The sequence below is a fragment of the Seriola lalandi genome, unplaced genomic scaffold, assembly GCF_002814215.2.
Source record: "Seriola lalandi dorsalis isolate HSWRI2012SDOR001 ecotype SW California unplaced genomic scaffold, Sedor1 jcf7180002054767, whole genome shotgun sequence".
In the NCBI taxonomy this organism is placed as follows: domain Eukaryota; kingdom Metazoa; phylum Chordata; class Actinopteri; order Carangiformes; family Carangidae; genus Seriola; species Seriola lalandi.
In genome coordinates this window covers 1,772,175-1,791,561 of record NW_019525320.1, presented here as the reverse complement: position 1 = coordinate 1,791,561, position 19,387 = coordinate 1,772,175, and the positions used below count along the sequence as shown (strand labels likewise).

General features: G+C 41.7%; 2 protein-coding genes and 1 non-coding gene across 5 annotated transcripts in view; all 3 read left to right on the top strand.

Moving 5' to 3' along the window:
• Nucleotides 1–182: 182 nt before the first annotated feature.
• Nucleotides 183–15,079, top strand: uba1 (ubiquitin-like modifier activating enzyme 1). Of its 2 annotated transcripts, none has more exons than XM_023425188.2 (26): nucleotides 183–381; nucleotides 3,542–3,658; nucleotides 3,739–3,797; nucleotides 3,915–4,083; nucleotides 5,157–5,291; nucleotides 5,383–5,489; nucleotides 5,588–5,678; nucleotides 5,800–5,932; nucleotides 6,027–6,124; nucleotides 6,415–6,561; nucleotides 6,919–7,095; nucleotides 7,376–7,483; nucleotides 7,587–7,667; nucleotides 8,779–8,931; nucleotides 9,566–9,731; nucleotides 9,870–10,066; nucleotides 10,497–10,561; nucleotides 10,838–11,033; nucleotides 11,703–11,777; nucleotides 11,881–12,070; nucleotides 12,258–12,343; nucleotides 12,475–12,567; nucleotides 12,849–13,040; nucleotides 13,486–13,587; nucleotides 13,673–13,773; nucleotides 13,860–15,079. In XM_023425188.2, exons 2-26 carry the CDS (start codon nucleotides 3,542–3,544, stop codon nucleotides 13,993–13,995), a joined length of 3,174 nt encoding a protein of 1,057 aa, XP_023280956.1. In that variant the 5' UTR covers nucleotides 183–381; the 3' UTR covers nucleotides 13,996–15,079. The 2 variants fall into 2 exon arrangements, with proteins under 2 accessions (XP_023280956.1, XP_023280955.1); XM_023425187.2 differs by lacking the exon at nucleotides 183–381 and adding an exon at nucleotides 1,827–2,049.
• On the top strand, nucleotides 13,196–13,297 carry LOC111669070 (small nucleolar RNA U6-53/MBII-28). Its single transcript, XR_002761768.1, has one exon. It is a non-coding gene; the product is annotated as a small nucleolar RNA U6-53/MBII-28 (small nucleolar RNA).
• Nucleotides 15,080–15,667: 588 nt separating the features above from the next.
• The window catches only part of arhgef3l (Rho guanine nucleotide exchange factor (GEF) 3, like), a 6,101-nt gene continuing 2,381 nt past the window's right edge, over nucleotides 15,668–19,387 (top strand). Inside the window, exons 1-9 of one of the 2 annotated variants that reach the window (XM_087178980.1) lie at nucleotides 15,668–15,900; nucleotides 16,314–16,362; nucleotides 16,482–16,529; nucleotides 17,092–17,148; nucleotides 17,313–17,420; nucleotides 17,511–17,669; nucleotides 18,084–18,146; nucleotides 18,358–18,454; nucleotides 19,116–19,192. In XM_087178980.1, coding sequence (XP_087035106.1) covers nucleotides 15,863–15,900; nucleotides 16,314–16,362; nucleotides 16,482–16,529; nucleotides 17,092–17,148; nucleotides 17,313–17,420; nucleotides 17,511–17,669; nucleotides 18,084–18,146; nucleotides 18,358–18,454; nucleotides 19,116–19,192 — 696 coding nt within the window. In that variant the 5' untranslated portion in view covers nucleotides 15,668–15,862. Of the gene's footprint in view, nucleotides 15,901–16,313; nucleotides 16,363–16,478; nucleotides 16,530–17,091; nucleotides 17,149–17,312; nucleotides 17,421–17,510; nucleotides 17,670–18,083; nucleotides 18,147–18,357; nucleotides 18,455–19,115; nucleotides 19,193–19,387 lie in introns of both variants that reach the window. The other variant, XM_023425205.2, reaches the window with a different exon arrangement.

Below are 19,387 nucleotides of genomic sequence, written 5' to 3'. Positions count from 1 at the left end.
AGCAGCGTGCATTTCAATTCATTTTACTTTGTCGATACTAGGGTTGAACATTATAGATGAAAAAAGTAATGTACTTATGATAAATCAATCGAATTCACTTTTCGGTTAACCCTCTGGACCAGAATGATGGTTGTTCCTGTAACGTGCACATGTTGCTGCTTTGCTTTGCTTTCAACTGAAATAGAGTGAGGGGAAACGGTTCGGGAACAGCCGGGCAGGCAGCCGTCCAGCGGAAAAACTCACACAGAGCCCGCCACCCTGACACACTTTTCAGTTTGCAGTCAACGGCACTGTTAAATTGTCACGTTGTTTGTTAGGTTTCTTGCTTAAATACAAGCCGACTTTTAATACTACAGATCAGGCCGAGTAATATCGGATGTGGTAAGTTCTGTACACTTGTGTAAGCTCTTGTCTTGGTAATGTTAGCCCCAGCTAGTTGGCTAACGTTAGCTAGTTAGCTTAAATAGCGGCACAAGAAGGAAAAAGTGGTTGGGTGGCTAGATAGCTTGAAAGCTAACTGCACACAAGCTAACAACTACGCAGTCGTTTGATCTGCGTTATTGGTAGTCGTTAACGTTTGTCGCCGTCGGCTATCTGAACCATTTCAGGTCTCCGTCTCGGCTAACCGTAGCTAACAAGCCACTGTCACGTAACCGTTAAATTAGCATTTGCACACTTTATTTGCAAGAGAATGCTGTGATAATATTCAGTGATAATTAATGTTAAGTGTAGCTGGAGAGCTAGTTGGCTACAAACATTAGATGGACGCTATGTTTAGAGGCAGAGACTAGCTAACTTGCATCACGCAAGCTAGAACCTGCTGGCAATATTTCATCTCGATTGATGTGTTTCGTTGGGTTAACGTTACGGTATCAAGACAATCGATGTTACCACAGTAACGTAATAGTGGTCAGTGTCTCTTAATAGCTTGCCAAGTTAGGCAGCCTGTTAACGTGACATTGATGATATTCATACGCTTCAGCTCCGATAGACTGGTGGAAATTTACGTTTTATCATTTTGTAGTACGAAGATGAGAATGGGGATCCCCTCGACATGTGTACCCGAGAATATGCGGCCCACTCTTTTCCTGGGCCTTTGTCATTTGCCAGGCACCCCCTCCCCCAATACTCCTCCTCTGTAAGGAATGCTCACCCCTAACCTCAATGTGACTGAGGGCCCAGACGGTCAGCATCACTAAATCTAGCAAATAACCTACCTGAGGCAGTACCTGTCTTAATTATAATTGCAGCACATCCTACTCGACTAGTGATGTTTTGCTGAATTCACAAATAAGATAGTATCTTCAAAAAACAACAGATCAGTTGGCGTTGAAGTGAGAATCTATGAAATCCAGTTATGCCTTTAAATGTGTTATATTCTGTGATTATTCATTGTGGCCCGTCTGGTGTAAGCTTTGTATATGGGGTCTACTTGCACAACGAAACGACTTCTCACTGAAACAAAGATGCTGTTATTGATGAATTTCATTCAGCACCGGTGGACGGGAAAAGACGATCAAATAGTCAGTACTTGGAACTTTCCTTTCTCTCACTTGCATCTATCATGTTCTGCGTGGGTTTTTAGAAGAATTGTAAGGTGTTTCTTATGGATTTCTGGAGCTCCTGTAGTTCATTGTACAGTAATGTACATGGCATGCATCTTCTGGTAGCAGGGGTGGGATGAGTGCGCGTTGGCTTCAGCTAACTAACCAATGAGCTGAGCGCCTGGCTGAGCAGCGTGCTCCCAACCGCCCTTTCCTGTTGAATATTTCAGCCCATGCGTCACAGCTCCTCCGCCCCTTTCTCCCCATCTGCCATTTTGGTTTTGTTCCCGTCTGCAGTCGCAAAGCCAGCAACGCAATTACATAGGAGAGACTCTCAGCTCAACGACATAGTGACTCGACAATATAGTACAGACCACCCTAATCCCACATCGCGTTTCTTTTCTTTGTATAAACCGTCGAATTTACAGTCATCGTTATTACTGACATCTAGACACTGCGGGAGAGGAGCGGGTTCGCATTGGGAAGGGACCGAGAAGCATTATTGGTAAGAAAAGAGAAATCAATGGGGCACGAGTGTAATGGCTAGTCTTTCATTCGCAAAAAATGCTTACATTTAGCGCTAAAGTTAGAGGTTCTTTTTTGTTAGGTGCTGAAACATGAAACTATATCAATGTAGGAGCTATGGTAGCTAGCTGTCAAAATCAACCCGTTGCTATTATTTGCGAGCAGGTTGCAATACAGCTACAGCTGCTAGCTTGTAAAGTTGTGTTCCGCACTGGGGGTAGTACAGGCCTAGGCCGAACGGCTAATGGACAGGCTGACAGTGGTGTTTTCTTGCCTCTAAGTTATTAATGTTCCTACTCTATTCACCTGCCAAATCACTTAGCTGATTAGTGGCAACCTACTTAATCGGTTTCCTCTTGGTGGTGTTAACTGACATTTGATTCACCTTTTCTTTAACGCTGTATGTGTAAAAATGGTTTGTTACCAGCTAACGTTATGTTAGGTAGAGCAAAGGAACTAGCAATAACAGTACAAACCGGGGGGCTCGGTGCTTTGCTGTATCATGCCGGATGCCTTCATTTTCATTTTTGCCGAACAGCGACCGTTTACAATAAACTGTAAATTTTGTTTTTTTGCTGGTTTCGACATTATTTGTGAAGGAGCCGATTCAACCCCTTTTATCATGTGAACTTGCTGGAAGGTTTATAGACGGTTAAGTTCCACTGTTGGGGCGCAGGGAAGTTAGCTGCATTGGATGCGGAAATTGTGGCTCGTCGTGCGGTGGGGATGTGCTCCAGATACTGCGGCCTATTTTACTTACCGAAGTGACGGGGTTTGTCCGGAAAATTACGCTTGACAAACTAAACTTGGATATTATTTTTTATAATATTACCGCTAATAAACGCCCCCTCTATACGTCTTCACTATCGAGGATAGTTCAACCGGTACAGTACGATCCTTGTGTCCACACCTGCGAGTCAATGTGTGTGTTGCTCACTTTTTACCGCAGTGAAGTTTTAATGATTCAGCTGTTTTTTGAAACAATGTTGGCTTCCTTTTAAAAACTGGTATAATAAACAATAGAAGTACATAAACAAGCGTTGTCTCTGAGCATGAAAAAGACTGATAATGCTGTTATTCATGTCTCTTCCCAGGCTCAGTTCGTTTTCTAACAGATTTGTGTTTGGCCTGCAGCCAGCCCAGCTGCTCTCTAGACTAGAAATCCTCTCTTCAACATGAAGGAGATTAGGTTGCGTTTAGCTTAGATACTCATCTTAATGGAGCAATAGCAATGAATTATATATTTCTCACGCATTTGAATTTTAATCTGTCTGTTGGAACTCTCCATGAAATGCATGCATGTGGACACTGGAGTGCCTTTTTCTGCTTGATATATTTAATTGTTGAAACTGAAAAGTTTAAATTCTTTCATGTTATTCACTGTTAAATAATTAATATAAATCAGTAAAGGAGAAATGCAAAGCAACAACATCGGTCGGCTGGTTGTTCTAATGGTGTTGGTTGATGCACAGATGTCCAGCTCGCCGCTGTCCAAGAAGCGTCGCTTGTCAGGATCAGAGACGAAGACGGGATCCCACTGCTCCTCCTCTAACTCTGTCAGAACTGATCTGTCCCACACACCTGCCAACGTAAGTGAAAAACATGTACACTGCATACTTTTGGGTAAAACTTGTAAAATAAATTAATTGCACCTCCTGTCTCTCCATAGGGCATGGCTAAGAATGGCAATGATGCTGAGATCGATGAAGGCCTGTACTCCAGACAACTGTAAGTTTTCTCCCTGTAGAAGTCTTGTCCTATTACAGGAAACTTTCAGCATTTATTATTGGGCTAGTTGTTAAGCAATACAGAGTTGTGCTCATGGTACTTTCTCTCTTTCCCTAGTTATGTGTTGGGCCATGACGCTATGAAGCGCATGCAGAACTCCAATGTCCTTATCTCTGGTATGAGAGGTCTTGGAGTGGAGATTGCCAAGAACGTCATCCTGGGAGGAGTTAGAAGTGTCACTGTACATGACCAAGGAGTTGCAGAATGGAGAGACCTGTCCTCTCAGGTGGGAAGCATTCATGGACATTCCCATTTTCCATTAGTGCAGTGATTTAATTAATAATTTTTTTTAATTCAGCCATTGATTCACTCAATTATTGTGCTTAATTAGTGATTCATTTGGTGTCTTTAAGCCTAATTCCAAAGTGCAGTGTGGCTTTATCTGTTATGAGTCACTCGCCGTGTTGTATTGTTGCCATCCAAAAAGAGTACTACTGCCACCCCCACCCTTGTTAGCCAGGGGCTGACCCAGATTTATCAGTGGGTGGCCTCTCACTGGGTCATAATCATAGTAGAGCTAAAGCCTGTTTTAGAACATCATTACGGTGCAGAGATTGTTTTAGTCTGGCAGCCTGAGACCCTGAATGCTGTCTGTTTAAGGCTGGGCAGATAAATGTGTGAATAGACTGCTCAGGTGCTCATTTCGGTTGCTCAGCTAAGACTTCCTATTTTGTGACCTTAAAGAAGTGTATGATTGTTAATAGAGCTGTGTGTCAGCTGTATCTGTGATCATCCAATCTGAGTTTAACCTTGTGCTCTTGAACATTTCTATTTCAGCCACTGGTATCTGCCCCAGTGTCCTTTCTCATTCAAGCTGTATTAAATCGCCTATGTATATTTCTGTCACTTATTTGTCATGTCATCCAACTTCTATAGGAATTGGCCTTTTATCAAACACTGAATCTTGGACCTAGTCTACACTTGGCTAAATTTTAAAACCCACCTGTTCTCCCTGATTTGCCCTTTCATCCACTCTAAGCTAATGTTTTTGTAACATCTGTAGAAAGAGCTTTGCTAGAACCTTTTTAGCTGTATAAATCTGATGGTGTCACTTTCACATTTTTCTAATCAATGTCATGGTTAGTGTGGTGTGGCAGAATTGTGTAGAAGCCAAGCGAATCTGCATTACAACTCTTCTTGTATAAGATAAGTGAAATTGTCCAAAGACAAAAACTGAGACATCTATTATCCTTTACTTCGTTCCGTATTTAGCACTCATTCACCAATATTGGCAGTTATTGCTTTACTGACATGGTAGCAATTCTTCCCTGACATTTTGTATGTATTTTGTGTTGTCAGTTTTACCTCCGGGAGGAGGATCTTGGGAAGAACAGGGCAGAGGTGAGCCAGCCCCGTTTGGCTGAGCTCAACAACTACGTTCCTGTGACTGCCTACACCGGAGCACTCGCTGAAGACTACCTGACTAAGTTTCAGGTATAACTTGGATAGAAGCCCTGTACCCATTCATTTCAGCATTCAGAAAGGAAAGAAAAGCTGGTGTTAAATATGTCTCTTTGCAACCTAGGTGGTGGTGCTGACTAACTCAGCTCTGGATGAGCAGCAGCATGTGGGGGAGTTCTGCCACAGCAAGGGAATCAAGCTGATCATTGCAGACACACGTGGACTGTTTGGGTAAGATGCTGACCCTTTGTTTTTTATGGTTCTCATTGGATATATACACACTTGTATGTCTGTCAGTGTCTAACATTTATATGCATTATGTTTTGTAGCCAGCTTTTCTGTGACTTTGGTGAAGAGATGATAGTGTATGACACCAATGGAGAGCAGCCGCTGAGTGCCATGATTTCCATGATCACCAAGGTTAGTGCTTATGTCTGGCTGAGTGTTTTTCAAAGCAGTTGCTACTTTTTAGGAGACGGGTCAGGTTTCAAGACAGCTTTGATTTGCACTGAAAACTTGCTCATTTTTGGTTTTTCTCCAGGACAATCCAGGGGTTGTGACATGCCTGGACGAAGCTCGTCATGGCTTTGAGAGTGGAGACTATGTCACCTTCACAGAGGTTCAGGGTATGACGGAGCTCAATGGCTGCCAGCCAGTGGAAATCAAAGTTCTGGGTAAGACCTCTTTCAGTTTAAGAAAAAAAAAACACGTTTTGTTTGTTCTGATTATGACTTTTACAAACTGACATTGCTGACTTTCTCTGTTCAGGTCCCTACACCTTCAGCATTTGTGACACAGCTGGCTTTACAGATTATGTAAGAGGAGGAATTGTCTCCCAGGTCAAGATGCCCAAGAAGATTGCTTTTGTAAGTGACATGTGTTGCCATTTTTTTCACACCAAGTTATGTTTTGCATACATCACAGTAAATGTACTAAAATACACTTCTTCTTTTTCATTATAATTATTTGCAGTGTGAACCTTTGTTTGCATTTTAAAATTGTGTTTTCCAATTATTGCCAATGGTCACAAAGACAACTATGTATAATCTCATCACTATACTTGCGGGCCAACATTATCTGCTGTTGCTGAGACCAGTGGAAAATTATACCTACGCCAAACTCACTTCTCCCTATCTTGGATGTCTTTCCTGTGCAGAAATCCATCTCTTCCTCCATGGCTGAGCCAGATTTCATGATGACAGACTTTGCCAAGTTCGAGCGTCCAGGGCAGCTGCATGTGGGCTTCCAGGCTATCCATGCCTTCCAGAAGAAACACAACCACCTTCCTGTACCTTGGAGCCAGGTGAATTTCACTCATGATAGTGGAGATATTGTTTTAATGGGAATATCACAGTTGCCTGAAATTACCTGTTATGGCTAAAACCCACACCTTGCTTCATGTTCTGATAATACCCATTTGACTGTTAATACACTTTATTATTGGGAAACTTGGTGTCAGTAATAAGCCTGTTTTTAAATGTGGGTGTTGGAATGGAAGAGCCTCAATCATTACATACACAAAGTAAAATTGAGGTAGAATTAAGCATGAAAAATTGGGCAGCACATAGTTTGCAAGACTTTATAATCAATTAGTACAAATCAGTGAGTTTGGTTTAGTATTTTGTGACGTGTTCAACATGTTGATCTATGTGTATTCCAGACTGATGGTGATGAGCTATTGACATTGGCCAAGGAGGTGAACTCTGCCCAGACAGGGTCAGCTAAAGTGGAGCAGTTGGATGAAGCTCTCATCAAAAAGCTGTCATATGTTGCTTCTGGTGATCTAGCCCCCGTCAATGCCTTCATTGGGGGTCTGGCTGCACAGGAAGTGATGAAGGTCAGTGTTGTATGCAAATTGAAGCCAATAGCCCTGTCTTAACAATATCTACTGTGTTTTTATTTTTAAATTTTTCTGATCATCTTATGGTAAACTGCTGTGTAACTCGAGGGAGTAGGTTATCAGTTGTTGTGTGTTTTTACTGTTGTCTGTGGTACAACATGTTTGGACTGTTTACTGTGCTAACTTACTCAAATCTTATCAAATTCATTGTTTTGTACAAATGTTTCCTTATTTTTTTTTTTTTTATTTTTTATTTTTTACACGCTCTCTTCTCTAGGCATGCACAGGAAAATTTATGCCAATAATGCAGTGGCTGTACTTTGATGCCCTGGAGTGCCTGGCCGAAGAGGAAGGAGAGATTCTCACAGAGGAAGAGTGTGCCCCCGTAGGTGTTGATAGCAAATCGCAGAGTGACAGAGTATGGATGCACATAAGTGACAAACGATGGTGTTAAACCTGTTTTTCTGCCTCCCATCCTTTTCTCCCAGAGGAACTGCCGATACGATGGGCAGATTGCAGTGTTTGGCACCAAGCTGCAGGATATGCTTGCCAAACAGCGCTACTTCCTGGTGAGTCGGCCAATGGAAAACTTTCCAACACTTCCTCTGGCATCCTGTTACTAAGGGAGATTTTAAGTCTGGTTATATGATATATTCTTGTCAACAAATCCCATGAAAAAAACCAAAATCAGCAATGAATTGATCCCAATAACAAGAATTGCCTGTGTGGCCAAAACCTGATAGAACATATACCTCTGTGCCATAAACCTCAATTGCTGTACAAAGACTTTTAAAAACACATTGGTGAGCCGCAATGTTGCACTGGGTTCCATGCTCCCTCATTGTACTGAATATGTGCACTGTCATTCATTTTGAGACATGGCCACATATACTGTCTTAGTTCAAAAACACCCCAGTGCATTATATCTGCACATAAAAATAGACCTCAACAAACGCACAATTTACACACATTACATTAGCTAAAAACTACAGGAATCAGCTATTTTTGAAAATGTCTTCCCTTTTTAAAATCATAACCACTGTGGGAGAAATATTAACACTGGAGTTACAGTATCTCTGGGAATGCAGGGACACTTTTTTTGCTTACTCTGGCAACCTGTTTTGAATTGTAGGGATGTACTGGGTTAATCAGAGTGTGGTGGTGGGGGTGAAGTTTAGAAAAACAATTTGTGATGCCTTTTTAAAGATTTGTCTTCAGTAGGTACGATTGACTTAAGGCTGAGGGAATTTGGGAAGTCCAAAGACAGACCAACCCATGTTATGTTATGTCTTCTAATGGCATTGTTTACAGTAAGAAAACTAAAGAATATCACCTCCATAGTCCTTTATTAACATGTACCTACATTGCTTTGTTTCCCATCTCAGTACTTAAGTAAAAGTGAATACAATGTCCATAGTTGTCTGTACTTTAACCTTTGATCATTTTGTGAAATCAGTACCTAAATACTGTGGACTTTGGTCTGTTCATGGGATCTGTTCACAATAACAAACACAGAATATTACCAGCCTTTCTCTGTCATTGAGTTACATGTTGTAGAATATTAGATTTCTCCACAGAGTAGTGTGAATGGATAGTGTTTGTTAAATGGCATCTAAACATGGAACAAAGATCATAACTTGGATACACTACTACACACTGAGTGACCTGTAATCGTTCCAGGTTGGAGCTGGTGCCATTGGCTGTGAGCTGATGAAAAACTTCGCCATGATTGGACTGGCTGGCGGAGAGGGTGAGGTCATTGTGACCGACATGGACACCATTGAGAAGTCCAACCTCAACAGACAGTTCCTCTTCAGACCCTCCGATGTTACGGTCAGTATCATCATCTTTGCTCAGAAGTAGTGAACACAAATCGGCCGTTTATTGATTGAATTTGATATTTCCAAGCAGTTCTACATATGGATTTCCTGTCCATTGCAACTGTTCCTGAGTGCACTTAATATAACTGCTGCTGATGGATGATGTCATGGTACAACATTAGATGGACGAAACGGGATGCCTGGGGCTATAAAGACTCTGTCTGGGTGTATTACAGTATTGGTTATTTCATGTGGTGATAAATGAAATGCAGTGACCTTTCAAAGAACAGATTGGTACTGGAACACAGATATTGTTACATGACGACAACATTGTTTGCATTACTTTATTCAAGGGTTGCATTGTGTTACAAAATAAATTGTGGTTGGAGGAACCCACAACTGATAGACATGTGCTGCAGGCCATAATTATTGGTTAAACATGCACATCATGCACAGAAATTGAATGGGGGTTTTATTTATTTATTTTTTTTGTGTGTCGGTAATGGACTTACTTCAAAAATCAGTCAAGCAATCAATAAGTCTGGCCACTGTATTAACCACCACTCAGTTGCAATACTGGTGTTGGTATTTGACTGAAAAGTGAAAAGGTCACTGTTAATATCATTTGTCTATATGTGTAATAACAGAAAATGAAGAGTGATACAGCAGCGGCAGCAGTGAAGCAGATGAACCCCTCCATCAGGATCACAGGTCACCAGAACAGAGTGGGCCCCGACACAGAGAGGATCTACGACGATGACTTCTTTGAAAGCCTTGATGGAGTGGCCAATGCGCTGGACAATGTTGATGCGCGTAAGAGAAAAAAAAATTAACAACAGTGTATTTACTTGCGAGGAAATCAGATTTCCTAACCAAAACCAAATATGTTCTTTTCTATGCCCTCTGTACTTGAGCTGTGTCCTCTGACCTGTGTTTCTGTCCACTGTGCAGGTATGTACATGGATCGGAGGTGTGTGTACTACCGTAAACCCTTACTGGAGTCCGGTACTCTTGGCACCAAAGGCAATGTCCAGGTTGTGATCCCCTTCCTCACAGAGTCCTACAGCTCCAGCCAAGACCCACCAGAGAAGTCCATCCCCATCTGCACCCTGAAGAACTTCCCCAATGCCATTGAACACACACTGCAGGTAAGTAGACAAACATATGCACATCACTGCACTTAAGATAAACACAGGCTCTGCCTAGTGAGTGATTTTTAAAATTGCAATAGTTATCATCGCATTCTCTTGTGATTTATATTTACAAAGTCAAAATCATATAAAGTTAAACTCTGTTAAACCATTCAGTCAAATTAATTCTTTAGTGTTTTACTAGAGCACATGTTTAATATATGATTATTGAAGATGTCATGCTCCAAAAGCTTTTGGTAAAAATGTATTTTATCATTGATTCATACTGAATAGTCACAATATGATTAAATGGACAAACAAGAAACTTATTTTATTTACCACTACTCTGGCTTAAACAGGTTTAGGTTTTTCACACACGCACATTGTGCTTCTGATTTGGTGAATTGAGTGTATTATTGATTTGTTATCAATATCTTCCTCTGTTCAGTGGGCCCGTGATGAGTTTGAGGGACTATTCAAACAGCCACCAGAGAATGCCATGCAGTACCTCACGTGAGTGGCCTTCTTTGTCATCCTGAAGTGACCATATAGCATCACTGTAGTTAACTAAACTGGCTGTACATGGATTTGTAAAAGGGCTCAGTATGGTCGATATTAAGATGCTGTTGCTTTTTGTGATACTGTGGACTCTTGTTAAACCTTGAAACAAAATCCCATGCTTAAAACAATTGCTCATCTGTCGCCCACCCAGCATGGTCGGCTGAAAGAGTAACAGCTCTTCACATAGTGGTCGCCAGCTTATGAGGTTTATGATCATTGTTCTTGCAGAGATCCTAAGTTCATGGAGCGTACTCTGAAGCTTCCCGGAGCTCAGCCTGTGGAGGTGCTGGAGGCTGTTTATAAGAGTCTTGTCACAGACTGCCCCCACAGCTGGGCCGACTGTGTAGCCTGGGCACGCAACCACTGGCAGTGTCAATACAGCAACAACATCCGCCAGCTACTGCACAACTTCCCCCCAGATCAGGTACACATTAAACTTATTGCATGGTGAAAATCAGTCTGGTTTGGTGTTCCCCACCCTCCATATTCTAAACATCAAAACATATTCTTGTCATCCATTAGATTTAATTTTTCAGTTTTAATTCATCAAAATTTCGTTCACACATCTTGATTACCATTCAATCCATTTCACCTCGGTTGTTTGTGAGTGATTCCAAGCTATAGTCGCATGGTGATCAAGGTGTGTTCAATTCTAAGCAATGAGTAACGATTGTTATTGCAATGGAAGCATATAACATTGAAGTAATAGATGTTAGACTGAGGATTTTGGACCAATGACCACTAAAGTCCTGCACTCCTGCATTAATTTGGCCCACTGCAGGCAACTCTGTAGATGTTATAAAATAGTACAACACTATGGCATGAATAGGGCTTTAGGCCAACAGTAGACAGATGATGAATTCATGGTACGATCATCAAGAAATGCATAAACCTTTTTAAACCTTGGTTGCTTGAGTCTAAGCTTATTTTTTGGATTCTACAAATGTAATGTGCAGTTTGCTTGTGGAACCTCTTCCCCTCATTCCCTGTCATTTCTTGACCACTGTCTGTGTAACAAGGCATACAATGCCCAAAAAGCCCTAGCTTGCATGTTAGTGCTTGCAAGGCCTAAATTTGTCCTCTTGTCTTTCAGCTCACTAGCTCTGGTGCCCCCTTCTGGTCTGGTCCAAAGAGGTGTCCTCACCCCCTAGAATTCAGCACTAGCAATGTAAGTATCCATTCATTATGTGTTATGTGTACCACCTTGCAGCATTATCTGCCTTTAACTAGTCTATTAGTCTCAAGGTAATGACAGCTGCTTCCCCTTGTAGGAGCTGCACATGGATTATATCTTGGCAGGAGCCAACCTGTTTGCTCAGACATACGGCGTGCAAGGCAGCACTGATCGTGCAGGTGTGGTCAAGATCCTGCAGGAGGTCAAGGTGCCACCCTTTACCCCTCGTTCAGGGGTTAAAATCCACGTCTCTGATCAGGAGCTGCAGAATAGCAATTCCTCTGTTGGTAAGGCGCAAATCTCTACATTCAGCAAAACATTCAAGGTTACAGAAATCTAGTTTAGATGTCATTTTCAGCCAGACTTGACTTGTTTATGCAAGTCATTCGTTGTTAGTGGTATACATTGAAGTCATGGTCTGGGTCATTATAGATACATTGAGAAAAATGTAACCACTGCTCTCTTGCTGTGTAGATGACTCCAGACTGGAGGAGCTGAAGGTCCAGCTGCCTTCCTCCGAGACCTCCCAGTTCAAACTCTGCCCCATTGACTTTGAGAAGGTACACCATTTTTCCTCCTATAAATAATTTCTCTGAAATTGCCTGAGCTATTCTGTTAGTTCTCAGTTCAGCCTCAACCTGCACTAGTCATAGTCCTGTTTGTGTGACGCTTTTGGACCCTGTGTTAACAGGATGATGACACCAACTTCCACATGGACTTCATTGTGGCAGCATCCAACCTGAGAGCAGAGAACTACGACATTCCCCCTACAGACAGACACAAGGTGGGGCGCATTTTGTAGATCATGTTTTCGACCTGCCCTTCTCTTTGGGCAAAAAAACAACTTGTAGGCTACTGACCAGAAAATCAAAAATTTGCTTTTTCAAAAATTATGTCAAAACTAAAATGGCAAGAATTTTTTCAAGCCATTAAAAATGCTCAATATTATATATTATCATTTGTTTTACAATGTCATGTTCACTTACTGCAATTTAACTCTTTAAATAAATAATTCATGTTCTTCCTTCTTTTCTTCATTGCTTTTGTATTCATCATCCGATCCAGAGCAAACTGATAGCTGGCAAGATCATTCCTGCAATCGCCACTACCACGGCTGCAGTGGTGGGTCTTGTGTGCCTGGAGCTCATCAAGATTGTCCAAGGTCACAAGAAGCTGGAGTCTTACAAAAATGGCTTCATGAACTTGGCCCTGCCTTTCTTTGCCTTCTCTGAACCCATTGCTGCTCCCAAACACAAGGTAGGCACCTGCTTGTTTTGAGCTGTTTAGTTATCAGTTTTGATGTACTGTGTAATGTGTCCCAATTGTGGCAAATATTTTCCTGTTAATTCTCAACAAGTTGCCAAGTGGCATCCCTGAAAGGGTTGTCATACATAGTCATTAGATGTTTTGAGCTCCGATGATGATCCAGCCATGCTAATACTGATACACCAGGCAGATGCAGTTTGTCTGCCTGGGTGTAAGTGAGTTCAACTCACCTTCTCACACTGATGGGATCAGTGTGTGCTGAGGAGAATAAATTACATTTTCAAGTGTTTTCTTTTTTTATCATTTCTATTCTGCTCATTTTTTTAATTTTAGCAAAGAACAGCAAATCGGTTGCTGCTGTTTGAAAATGCATCATGTCTTTTGTGAGATCTTTCTGTGGAACTGACATCTAATAATCTCCACTCTATTTTTTCAGTACTACGAAATCGATTGGACGTTGTGGGATCGCTTTGAGGTCACAGGTTTGCAGCCCAATGGGGAGGAGATGACACTCCGGCAATTCTTGGACTACTTTAAAGTATGTTCTCATCTCCTCAGTTTGCCACCATGTGGTTTCTGGCCTACAATTAACCAAATCCCATCTTTCTTCTCTTGGTCATTAGAATGAGCATAAGTTGGAGATCACCATGCTTTCTCAGGGAGTGTCCATGCTCTATTCCTTCTTCATGCCTGCTGCCAAACTGAAAGAGAGACTGGACCTGCCGTGAGTAGTCTACATTCACGAGACACATAAAATGTGAGTGAGTGTTTTTATCCATTGCTATAACTGTATTCTTCTGTGTCCTGTAGGATGACAGAGATTGTGACGAAGGTGTCCAAAAAGAAGTTGGGAAAGCATGTGAAAGCCCTGGTGTTTGAGCTATGCTGTAATGACCTGTCAGACGAAGACGTGGAAGTGCCCTATGTCAGATACACCATCCGCTGAGCTCCACATTGAACCCACCCACAGGAGGGTGGGGGTTACAGGGGGGAGACAGGGGTTGGGTGTTCTAAGTGAGGAGTTGAGGTGGGGATTGGGGGTGGGTGGGTTGATCCAGGTCAGCTCTATTGGATCAATCAGTTTTTTTTAGGCCTGTGGTTTGTGTAAACCTGTGCCTGAGTGTACATAGCCCCAGTGAGCTGATTTAAGGAATCCTGTATGTGTGTTAGGGATCCAGTTGGTGCTCAGCTGTGGGAACAGGGGTGTCATTGGAGCATGTAAACTGGATCTCCTGATGTCTCTGCAGCAGAATCTCTCTGCTCAGTTTAATTCTAAGCCTTAGTGTTCTCTTGGCACTCCATAGCCCAACTAGTGTCCCTCTGAAATATCCTCACACTCTTACTAGCCTTCAGCACTAAAGGAGGGATTTTTTTTTTTTTTTTTTAATCCAGCCAACTGTCCCCCCGCCACTCTACTTGCTCTCTTCCCTCCTCCAACCCCTGTCTCGTAGACCTGGTCCCACATTGCTGTTGTTTTTTTGTTTTGTTTTTTTCAAAGATGCACCTCATTAAGTAAAAGAAATTCAGCTAAGAATCCCCAAAGTAGTGACACATGTATTGAGAATCCATTTTGCCAAAAGGTCATATCACTGCCCTGAATTTTACCTGAGACCCTGAATTTGAAACTGTAGAAGCACCTGAATACGCAGTTAAACCCTAGTTGACGGTGGCATCTCCTGACTGGAAAATAATCTCACACCGGCAGAATAGGAACCCTTGCTGGTTTGAAGTGCCCCTACACCCACCTCATCTAGCACTCTGTGACTTTGGAGGGGCTCTTGCACATGACATCAGTTTTCTCTTCTTTATATTTCATATGTCTTGTTTTCAATTTCTTTTTCTTTTTTTTCGGGGGGAGGGATGGGGGTAAGGGGAGTGGACAAAGTTTTGGCACACACACCTTGTAGATCATAAACTGTCTTCTTTCTACTTTGTTAACTCCAAATGACATTACAGTGTAAGAGCAAGGCAATGAGATGTATCTTGAAATGCGAGCACTTAGTGTGATAGTGAATAAACATGTAAAAACATTTCTGAGTTTGTGTGGTTATTTGACTTTTTGTTGGGCTGTTTTGGTAAAACTAACTGTATATCTGATTGAATCTTTCATATGTGGTTTTCCACTATAATCAAACAGAATTAGAACATGTCAGATATTTGTGTGTTTTTCCTGTCTGACCTGCTTGAGACGCCTCAGAAGTTTCATAACACATATCCGGGAAGCACAGCCTGAATCAGCTAAACAATTACCAATGAATTTACAATGAAAAACCCCCAGTCAGAGGATGGAGCATTTTTTTTTTTTTTTTTTTTTTTTTTTTTTTTTTTTTTTTTTTTTTTTTTTTAACAGAGGTTGAAGAAATAATCTGTCCAGGCTTTGTGCGAATGTACCTGTAGTTACTTCAGTTCATTGAAAGGAATGTGATGAATAGTCAACTAGTTACAAATCAGCTGTCACTTCCTCTTGTGTCTCATGACGTTTTTTAACATATTCAATCACATTCCTCTGGTCTGCAAAGAAGTGTTAAAGTTCCATTATCATCCAGTTGACTTGTTTTAGTGATATGTTTGAAGTAGAGTTGTGAACCCTCCTCCCTGAGAAGAGCGGATACGTGAGTGTGTGCAACGCTAAAGGATGTGGTCTGCTCTGAGATGAGGAAGAAGTGCACGGAACTGTTAAGAGCTCCCTGCAAGCAACTCGCTCTGCGTTACTGGAACAGATAAAATACCTGTTAATTTGGATTATCGCAGTGTTTCTCGTTTTTGAGACCGTGTCATGATTCTGTGAAGATGCATTGAAGACAAAAGAAAAGATGGAAGTGGAGGAGACTGTTGAAACAAGGACTTCCTGGTATGATACCTTTCACGTTTGCTAACAAGTGTTTTCACCTTGGGGTGCCATATAATCTAAACTATTGCTGAGAACTGACTGGGAACCACCTAAGACATAATATACTTTACTGTGTAGGAGGTTTTAATGTTATTTGAATTTGGTATACATCTGCCATCAAGTTGCCAAAACTCAACCCTTTAATATTACCGTGCAGCACTCATTAAAAAGGACTGGATCAGAATCTTAACCTTCAATAATCAATGTGATTTTACATAACTGTAACTATAACAAAAAAAAATCTGACAAATTAGTTGTTTAGACATACACTCCTAGGATCTCGTTCAGCTACTTTTTACATTTATCTCAAGTAAAATAATATAACTGTTTATGTTTGCTTTGTGCCCATTAACAGTTTGTTTTGCCCTTTTTAGGTCAGCAGTGCCAGGAGAGACACACTCCATCCTCTGCGACCATGCTGGGGTACGTCACACCATCTATCTTATTATATTTCACCTCCGTTCTGCGGTCTGAAACTTGTCTGCGCATGATCCTAAAAACTAAGCAATTCACCATAACTTTAAATTTTATTATTTTAGAAGAAGAGAAAACAAGACCCGGCCCCTGAACCTGTGATCAGAATCACAGAGGTGAGTGTGATTTCTGACATTAAACCGTGTTGCGATGCCTCTTCTTCATTTTCTTGTCTCTCTCTCTGTAACTAGCGGAAGTTACTCAACCTTACCTTTGTGACCGCAATGCTGAGCACAGAGCTCAGCATCGAGACAGATATTAACGTGATGTTCAGCTGCGCAGCCATAGACCCCATAAACCTTTAAATCTTGTCACGTTTCAGCCAGTGATTTCCCACTTTTCAAGCTGTTTTGCTTTCATCTTTTTTGGGGTGTTATTGTACAAAGATTTTTTTTTTTTTTCCAGCAGGTAATTCAGTACATCTCACACTGAATATACAGCTGATGTGGTTAGCGTGAAAAAAAGAAAAAAACAGGCAGACATCTTGTATTTTACTACAGAGGCATAGCTTCAACCTCCTTCCTCTTCGAAAGACTCACACAGGAAATGAGAGATCTGCACCCTATAGTATCTCACCCCTCTCGACCTCTCTCTCTTTCCATTTTCCTTAACCCCCCCTCACGTCTTTTCTCAAGTTGACATCTACCTTATTCTTTTCATCCTGTTCTGTTTTAACAGGATGAAGAGGAAGACGAGGAGGGTGAAATGATGTCCGACCACATGAAGGAGTCAGAGGTGAGGTGCTCCTCTTTTGCAGGTGCCAGATGTGTGTTCAGTTCTTCTAAAGTCTTCTGATGCACAGCCAGCAATATTTTGATGAGTGATCCGCCTTGATATGTTTGTGGAGCATTTCTTTTTTACGAATATAATAATCAGTTTTAATTACGATTTCATTTTAGGAGCCCAGTAATAAAAGGGTCAAACCTGTGGCAAAGTCCAACAGCCTGACAGGTGTCATAACCCCAGTGAAGACGCCTGCTCTGAAACGCATCGGACAGTCCATTTCGGTAACGGCGCACAAACACAAAGTCAAAAACGAAGTCACAAAACGAATGACTTGTGCATGCTGACATTCATCCACTCTGCTCTTTTCACAGCGCTCCATCAGTTTTCGCACAGAGGCTCGACCTTTGCCCCCGGCTCCCCTGCGCTCTCGCCCGAAAGCCTCGTCGTTTCCACGCCGGCGCAACAGCCAATGTTGGAGTGACACTGTGGAGAGTCATGACCTCACTGCAAAGGAGATCAAGCGTCAAGAGGTGTGAGAAGCAGCGTGCTATGTTTAGTTCATTTGCGGGAGCAAAATTTCTCTGCTTGTGTATTTAATATAAAGCTTTGTGTGTGTGTGTTTTTTTTTTTTTTTTTTTTTTTTTTTTTTTTTTTTGGAGGGTAAGTGGGTCAAGCTGTGGGGCTGTGGTTTCAGTGTGGGCGGGGTGACTAGAGCCTACCCTTCATTTCTGTGAAGCAGCGCTACATGGGGATTATGAAAGAGGATGTGAGCTGGCACTGGAGGCTCAACTTCCTTTATTGAATAATCAGCTGTGAGAGCTCACGCAATCCATCTGTGTATTTTACCACTTGTGCAAGTGTGTGCTTGCATCCACATGATGGTGTCTGCAAATGGTTCCACCTGTTTGGTTGAAAACGTCCAGCGCATTTGTCTCTTCCTGCAGGTGATCTATGAGCTGACTCAGGGAGAGAGACAACTTATTGAGGACCTCAGTCTGGTTAAGAAGGTACTTGCCCACCTAACGCCTCCACCTGAGTAGAACACATTGAATACATGTGAACGTCTCTTCATTGGAACCGGTCATCCCAGTTACCCTGACACCAACAAAAATCTGACAAATTAGTTGTTTAGACATACACTACTAGGATCTCATTCAGCTACTTCACCGCACACTTCTGTGATTCATTTGATTCTCTCTTCTCTGGCCTCCTGCCCAGGTGTACTATGAGCCCATGCTGAAGCTGGACATCATGACGGAGAGTGAGCTTGGACAGATCTTTGGTACTCTGGACTCCCTGATTCCTCTCCATGAAGGTAAATCACCTCTCTGCCCTTCACTTTCTCCTGTTATCTCAATCTCTACCCATTAGTCAGCAACACCTCCTCATTTCCTAATCATGTACAAAGCATGTTGGGCTGTGCAATAATTAAACATTATCAGCGATTGACGTTCCGTGGAATTGTATCTTATTAAAGGTTATCTCTTCACAGATCTTAGACCAAATGAATTATATATTGTTGACAGCTACATCAGTAAAAACAATTAAGAAGGGTCGTACTCTATAAATAATAATGCCTATAAATGCTTAATAGGGACATTCGAAAAAAAAAAATTTGGTAATGGCTCAATGATGGAACATCAATTCAAGTATTTTATTTGTGAGTTTGCATACATTTGCCATACGGTGATATAGAATATATCAATAATGGAAAATAGTTTAGTAGTTAATATTGTGATATTACTTTTAATAACATTGCCCAGCCTCAGAAGCAAGTGTGCAAAGCCACACAAGGAGAGTATTCATTCATTCATCCATTAACTACACAACTGATGTGCCTTTTTTTTTCAGGTATAGGAAGTTGGATGAGTTACCTGTGATGTTTTTGTGTCTGTTTTTGAGTGGCGCTAACACTTTTATTCAGTCATTAAAAGTCGATAAGAATTCAGCAGATCAAGTATTGTGTTTCATGTCAGATCTGCTGAGTCGTCTGGAGCGGCTGAGGGGATCAGAGAAGACAGTCGGAGAGGTGGGGCCTACTCTGATGAACTGGGTGAGTATCTCCATGGACACCGCGGAGAGAGAAGAAGAGAAAAAGGGCACAACCCACCTTCACTCTCTCCAGTTCCTCTATTTCCTCTATTATGTTCCTCTCAAAAAGTCACAGAGTTCAGTCTGTGTACATCTCTGCTTTCATCTGACCTCAGATTTCTTGCCTCATGGCTTCTTTCACCCCCCCTCCCCCACC